This window comes from Hemitrygon akajei, chromosome 15, assembly GCF_048418815.1.
Source record: "Hemitrygon akajei chromosome 15, sHemAka1.3, whole genome shotgun sequence".
Taxonomy (NCBI): Eukaryota; Metazoa; Chordata; class Chondrichthyes; order Myliobatiformes; family Dasyatidae; genus Hemitrygon; species Hemitrygon akajei.
Window position 1 is genome coordinate 39,018,105 of NC_133138.1, and position 8,004 is coordinate 39,026,108.

Below are 8,004 nucleotides of genomic sequence, written 5' to 3' on the forward strand. Positions count from 1 at the left end.
CCTCGAAAAGTTTTATAAGATTGGTTAGACACAACCTACCACGACCAAGAAATGTTGACTATCCCTAATCACTCCCTTTCCATCTAAATATTTATATATCCAAATACATATACATTCTTATGTATACTGTGCAATAACTTACCTTCCACTGATCTCAAGTTACTGATATATAATTTTCCGGCTTATTTTAGTGCCTTTCTAATACTCCAGTCATCGGCACCTCACCAGTTGCTAAGGACCTTTTAGCTATCTCTGTTCGGTCCCCTGCAATTTCTGCACTGGACTCCAAAAAGGTCAGAAGGTATACCTTGTCACACCGTGAGGTTTTTGTTCACTCTACTTTGCCACAAGACAGCAAGTGCCTCCTTCCTGTAATCTCTATATGGCCCATGACCTTACTGCTGCTTTGCCTCATTTCTAAAGACTCTGTGTCCTTCTCCCGAGTAAATAAAGATGCAAAAAAAAAGTCCGTTTAAGATCTCCTCCATCTCTTTCGGCTTCATACACAGCTGAACATTCTGAACGTCCAAAGGACCATTTTGGATCATTGCAGTCCTTTTGCACTTAATATATCTGTAGACGTCCCTGGGTATCTTCATCACCTTGTCTGCTAGAGCAATCTCAAGCCTTGTTTGTTTTGTTCCAATCATGCAAACATGAGGAGTTGGATGGAAAAGCTACAGAATCAGTAAAATTATGCTTGTTAAAACACGGAAAATTTAAATAAAATCAGCCCGTTCTCTAAATACTCAGTAAACCATTCTGGATAATGGAGAGAGAAACATCCATCGCAAATTCTCCTGTGGTGGTCTCTATTGGAGGGTGACTATCGTTTCTCGTTATGAGTAGGGAGAGAGGGACAGACAGACATACAGACAGACAGACAGAGAGATAGACAAGTTGGTAGATAGACAACGAGACAGATAGATAAATAGACTGATAGATAGATAGATAGATAGATAGATAGATAGATAGATAGATAGATAGATAGATAGATAGATAGATAGATAGATAGACAGACAGACAGACAGATAGATAGCGAAAGGGACAAACGAATAAACATGTAGATAAATAGAGAACGTAGATGGCAGAAATCTGAAACAGAATGGAGCACTGGAGGTACCGGGCAAGTCAGAAAACATTTGAAAAGATAACAATAGGATTAATATTGCTAAATATTTATCAGAGATATACTTTGATAGGAACGCCAAGAAGGGCGGAAAGATTGGTAGTGATATTTTTTCTCTTTTAAAGACAGAATTGTTACAATCGCCTCGGCATTGATGGCTGCGCGCGTCGTGCTGGAAGTTTGCATTAAAAACGATTGGTGTCCAGGAGTGTGCGGCAATGCGTTAGCCGAATGGCTCATTTACGTGCTCTGTGACTCTATCATTCAACTTTCATACTCGCTATTGATTCGTCTGGACAATTAGCATTACTATTCTACGTCAAACAGTTATAATTATTTGCAAAACACTGCAATTATTGTTGTGAATACTTCTATCGGGATTAATTACACCTTCTGTCCAAATAATTTTGCAAAGTTAAAGATCATACATTTTTGATTTATCTTATCATTTTAAATCACGTAATGACCCTGAAAATTATTTTCAGCCTGCTGAGCAGGTTGACTCTGTGGTTAAGAATGCGTATGGTGCATTAGCCTTCATCAATCGTGGAATTGAATTAGGAGCCGAGAGACAATGTTGCAGCTATATAGAACCCTGGACAGACCCCACTTGGAGTACTGTGCTCAGTTCTGGTCATCTCACTACAGCAAGGATGTGCAAGCCATACAACGGGTGCAGAGGAGATTTACAACGATGTTGCCTGGATTGGGGAGCATGCCTTATAAGAAAAAGTTGAGTGAACTCGGCCTTTTCTCCTTGAAGCGAAGGAGGATGAGAGGTGACCTGATAGAGGTGTACGTGATGATGAGAGGCATTGATTATGTGGATAGTCAGAGGCTTTTTCCCAGGGCTGAAATGGTACATGGAGCTTAGTAAAATAGAGGGCTATAGGTAAGCCTAGTAATTTCTATGGTAGGGACATGTTCGGTACATGTATTGTGCTGTAGGTTTTCTATGTTTTCTAAAATGATCAGGTGAAGGATTTCTATTATGTTCTGCTGGAAATTACTTCAAACAGAAATAGGATGCTGCGACAGCGAATCAACATAATTACTGGATCACAACACGTTCTGTTAAGATATAAATATTCCTCTGTACATCTTTAACCGAATGTTTGAGCCATCATTTTGGTACTGGATTAGTACCAGATGCAGCTTATAGAAATTGTAAATTGTAAAGCTTATCTGTTAATAATTCAATACCTAAATGATGGATTTTGTCTTGTAATGTTGTACAACAGAAAGGTGGCAACCAGTTTAGTTTCCACAAGTTTATACAGTTCAGCTCGCCTTATAAATTGCAAAACACCATAAGTGACATTACGTTATTAATGCAACACGGTTAATCTTAAGAATTACTGTATAAAGCTGCACAAGTAATGAAAACTGCAGTCAGAAAATGCCAATCAATGTAAGAGTAGGCTGGTATTTCAGACCAAGTAATGTCTCACGTCTAAGAGGAATAACTTTGTAAAATTTTCATGTTCCATTTTATACACAGCACTCACCACATTTGAACAGCTATATATCGCCTTTGTATTGTACTGCTGCGTAAATCTGCCGTCCTTTCCAATGGTTCCTGCCATCTGCAGATCGAATGGTGTGAAACAAACTTCAGCTGGTTCAGGTGCCGACCGTATTTTATAGCGATACGTTTCTGAAAGGGATCCATTGCCACGAACCTCAAGTATATTTGGAATGAGGTGGGAATCACGAGCAGACTGAAGTTTGACATTCGCATTCGGATATTCCAGCTTCCTGGTGCGGCAGCAGAGTACGAAAGGGCAGACGTTGATTGAAGCAGCACTACTGCCCATTGGGCACATTAAGACTACAAGCACAATGATAATCACAAGCAGAATTAAAGATGTTGTACCCAAAATAATTACTATATAGAAACTTAATTGCTGTGTTTTCCTCAGATCCTGACGCGGCTCACTAATGTCCGGCTGATACGTTGCATCTTCATCAATTACTGTCACGGTTAAGGTTGTTGTAGCGGAAAGAGATGGATATCCATTATCCTTCACCTGAACAGTTAGTTTTTGTATAGTGGCGTCACTATCTTTGAACCGCCGAACACTCCTTATTTCTCCTGAATTATGTGAAACCATAAAAAGATCCGGAACGGTGGCCTGTTTCAGATTATAGAAAAGTTGTCCATTCTTCCCAGAATCTGCGTCGGATGCAATGATCTTTGTTATCAAATATCCTGGATGTGCAGATCGGAGGACAGGCAAACTGGCATTGCCTTTTGTTCCCGTTGATATTATAGTAGGCGTATTGTCGTTTTGGTCCAAGACAATTACATGCACAGTAACGTCGCTGGAAAGTGATGGTAGTCCGCCATCCTGAGCTCGAACTCGAAACTGAAAAGTCTTAAGATGCTCATAATCAAATGATATTTTGGAATAGATACTGCCGGTGGTTGAGTGGATATAGAGGTAAGAAGTTACCGGCATTGACTGAATCTGTTGCTCCAAAATAACGTAAGATATTTGTGAATTTCGATCAATATCAAGATCCAATGTCGTCACTCTCCCAACGTAACTTTCACGTTTATTGTTTTCGGTCACGTAGAACGTGTACGAAGGCTGCGTAAATTGTGGCGCATTATCGTTTACATCCGTAACATTAACAATGATTGTTCTGTTGGAGAATAATGGAGGGGAACCATGGTCTTTACAAGTCACCGTTATTATATGTTGAGCAACTCTTTCTCTGTCCAGTAACGCACTAGTTACAAGCCTGTAAGAATTTGAAAAGGAAGATTTCAACTCGAAGGGGAGGTTCGGAAAAATGGAACAGTCGATGTCTCCATTTTGATTGGAATCACGGTCTGTGACACTCAACAACGCTATCAAAGTTCCAGTCGGAATATCTTCACTGATTGTACCAGAAATAGAATTTATTGTCAAATCCGGAGAGTTGTCATTGACATCTGCAATCTCCACGCGCACGACACAGTGCGAAGACAGCGGGTGCGCGCTTCTGTCCTTAGCTTCCACATGAATCTGATAAATATTGGATTGCTCAAAGTCCAAAATTCCTTTTGTACGAATCTCCCCTGAGTGTGGATTAATTGTAAATATTTCGGTTAATACTGGCTCATTATTACGGCTGAAAGTATACACAATTTCGCCATTCGTACCCTCGTCTAAGTCAGTCGCGTGAAGGTTAATCACTAAAGAATTAGGCAGCATATTTTCCCTCAGATTAACAATATACAGCGATTTATGAAACACCGGAGCATTATCATTTGCATCCAAGATTACAATAGTTAAATGCGCGGTACCTGACCTTTCTGGAGAACCGCCGTCAAGAGCGGTCAGTAATAGACTGTATTCGGATTGATTTTCTCGGTCAAGAAATGTCTCCAGTACTAATTCGGGTAATTTCCACTTCCCAGTACTCTGTACATCTAAAATGAAATGTTCATTTGAATTAAGCTGATACGTTCGAATGGAATTATTTCGTCCGTCCATATCATGTGCGCGCTCTAACAGAAAATGTGCTCCAGGCATTGCAGTTTCCAGAATCTCCAAACGAACTTCAGTTTTCGGAAAAGTCGGAGAGTTATCATTGATATCCAGAATCTCAACTTCCACCCGGTATTGTTCGACGGGGTTTTCAACCACCGCTTCCAAAAGTAGTACACAGCTATCACTCTGGCCACACAGCTGTTCCCTGTCAATTCTTGCATTCACGCATAAATTTCCGTTCGACCGGTTCACATCCAAATATTGTATTGAAGTGACGGATACAATTCTGAATTTACGACTTGCTAGGTCCTCTATGCTCAAACCCAAATCTTTTCCGATTTTCCCGACCAACGCACCACGTTCCAGTTCCTCAGGAATGGAGTAACGAATCTGCCCGCAAACCAGATTCCACACACAAAGCAGAAAGATGGAGGTTATCGCTGACTTTCTCAGCTCGAAAAGAGCACTCCTATGTGCCATTTCATTTGAAGGTTAGTTGACTGAAACCTTAAACAAATATTTACGGTTGATCACATTCTGCTCGATATCCAAAGCAATCCAAAGAAATAAGTCGAGGAGTGATCGTCTGAAGAAAAGGTTCGCTTTGTTTCTGCGCACACCGCCATTACTTTCCTTCCTTTCTCCGGTACTGGGGGATGGGTGGTGGATCACTAGCTGCATTTCACCTCCTTATTGGTAGACAGCGACACAAAGAGTCTCAGCCTATAACTGCACTGAGAGTGTTGTTAAAATTGAACTCCAGTTAAAAATTAAAATTAAAAGGTTTTTTTTTTACAAATCGTTCAAATAACTTGAAATGAAACTAACAGAAAATTATGGTTTATTGACAATTTAATGACAGGCACGTTACCTAAGGGATTACATGTATATAAAAATGTCATTCTGTCGCTGAGATATATATTAGAAATGCTAAATTTCTTACGCATTCAAAAGTGGAATTTAAATTCTATTTGAGATAAAATTTCTTGTAATCTCTGTAATATTTCTAAACAAAGCAAGAATATGTTTTCATTTATATTTCGCTGAAATATAGAACTTTTTTTTTGTATACGGTCCATAACCACTCGTTTGCATATCAGCGGTGTTCTTCACATTTAATTGCGGTGACATTGCAGTTACTTTATATTTGGAATAGACGCAATGATTTTGCTGAAAATTTCAACATTTAATCTTGCCGAAGGCTACCGCCAGAGTCTAAACAATCCTTATTTATGCATGCCATGAATGAAATAAAAAAAATATGCTGATACTTTCAAGTTTGTGGCAACGTTTTCTCTTATGAAGATGGTTGCTATTATAAAGAGGGTATCAGTGGTTACATTCAGTTACTTTTGCATTGCAATAGGACTTCGGTTGACACAGATGTCAAAGATCTTCCTTGCTAAAAAAAAATCCAAAATTCCTATCAGTTTTTAAAATTTTTCTGAGCACAGTAAAAAGCGTTTTATACGCACCTGCAGAATGTATAACTTTGACATAAATGCATAATTGTACCTGATGTAATTGTGACACAATATTTATTGAAAACTTACACAAGAACATTTTAAATCCAAGTACCATAGGAATCCATCAGTTATGTATTATAATTTACCGAGTTAAGAATAATATATATGTTTAGAGAAACAGTTTACACATATAGTCTTTTTGTTTTCAATAAAACACAAATAACATGAGAAAGTATCTGAGATGCTGTTTGAAGAGGTACAAGTACAAAATAACATTTCAACTTTGATTAGAAATGAAAGGAAGGTTACGTTATTGAGACAGTGAAATTAGAAAGGGGAGCAATGACGAAAACGATAGAATGCAAAACAAAAGATTAAATGGCAGCTGTTGTTGGCAGGTATTTGCGGAGCACAGAGGCAAGAGAGGACATAAGAATGTTAATAGCAGGGATAATACCAACAATTGCTGGCAGAAGGCAGAGATACAAAACAGAATTAAGACAAAACAAAAAAGAAAAATCGAATGTGTATAAATAAAAGAATAGAAAATGCTGCAAAAGCAGCAAGTCATGTACTATTTGTGGACATATTAAACTAATATAGTGTTATTTTCAAAATCAAACGCTCTTTGCTGGTATTAAATATGATATATTTTCATTCCAGTGATGCTCATCTATTATCTAATGATATCGAATACGTTTTAAATTCGAAAGAGTCTTTGAAGTCATTAATGGACGGATAAGGTGCCGTTTACAAAATGCATGCATTTATTCATTCTTATAAGTATCAGGAAGTTATTGGCTATAGTGGATAAAACTAATCGTTTATCAGCGGCTTTCAGTGTCGGGGATGTTAGATCAAAGAGATTACGCTGTCGCATATGCTAGATCGAAGTTTCAAAATGCAGAAGTTAAAACAATAGTACAATAAATATTGATGAGAACCATGACGCCATCAACAACTGGACGGACAGCACACGCGTAAAAGTGCAAACTAAAGTTTTGCAGTCTCCGTCAGCCTATTTGATTGATCTATCTCCATTTGGAGTGAAACTATCCTGCTGGACACTGGAAATGGCTGAATGTATTGCGGGCTACAAGTACAGTTTCGACAAAATATTCAAGCCACTATGCTTATGTCCGGTGCGTTGGACAATTCAGCCAAACCTTAGCTGCTTAACACTCGAGCAATCATTAAAAAAAAATCGAGCTGCTTCACATGCTGAAACTGCATTTTGCTTGAATCATTTTCCCGATTACGCAGTTTTAATCTTTGAGGTAAATACATATGATTGCTTACACGTTTGACCACGGTGCTGAAAGTTTGTGTTATAGGAGTATATTCACTGAGGTAGTTTAAATATGTGTACACTCAGGCTCAGCCAGCTCGTGTTCGCCTTGGGGAAAACAACCTCTGGCCTCGCCAAACTGAGAAATCACATTTGTGTGGATGCTGTGTAATGTACCGCCCAGTTACAAACCCACAACGCAAAATATCAGACAGTACACCATTTCAAATTAAATGATTGAATTTTTTGACTCTTAATCCGAATATGGGGTTAGTAATGAAAAAAAAAAGACCTATTTCAAGGAAAAGTCAAAAGTACACGTTGGAGCTCACGAGATCGCCATTCTTCTACCATCGATCTTCGCCGACCTTCAGGCCCTCAGATCCGAGTCCACTCCGTCCGGTGGTCTACCAGCTCTCTCCACACGTGTCTTTCCTCTTCATCTCTCCTCGACCAAAGACCGCGAGAAGTCTCCTTCCGAATTCAGAAGACAGAGCAAAAATATCCTGATTGGCTAACGTGCATACCACAGTCCTGTTATCTCCAGCCATAAACCAAACATTGCTGCTACAGGGAAACTGTTACCTCAGCAGTGAACATCACAGAGAAGTTATTTCATTAGCCTTAGCAGTGAAACAT

The 8,004-nt window shown here is 38.9% G+C and overlaps 1 protein-coding gene across 1 annotated transcript in view; it reads right to left on the reverse strand.

The window, feature by feature from the left end:
• The window catches only part of LOC140739553 (protocadherin Fat 4-like), a 290,758-nt gene extending 285,526 nt beyond the window's left edge, over positions 1-5,232 (reverse strand). The window contains exons 1-2 of the mRNA XM_073067948.1: positions 2,638-5,232; positions 506-677 (exon numbers count right to left, since the gene is read on the reverse strand). Coding sequence (XP_072924049.1) covers positions 506-677; positions 2,638-5,091 — 2,626 coding nt within the window. The 5' untranslated portion in view covers positions 5,092-5,232. The remainder of the gene's footprint in view (positions 1-505; positions 678-2,637) is intronic.
• Between the last annotated feature and the right edge of the window lie 2,772 nt (positions 5,233-8,004).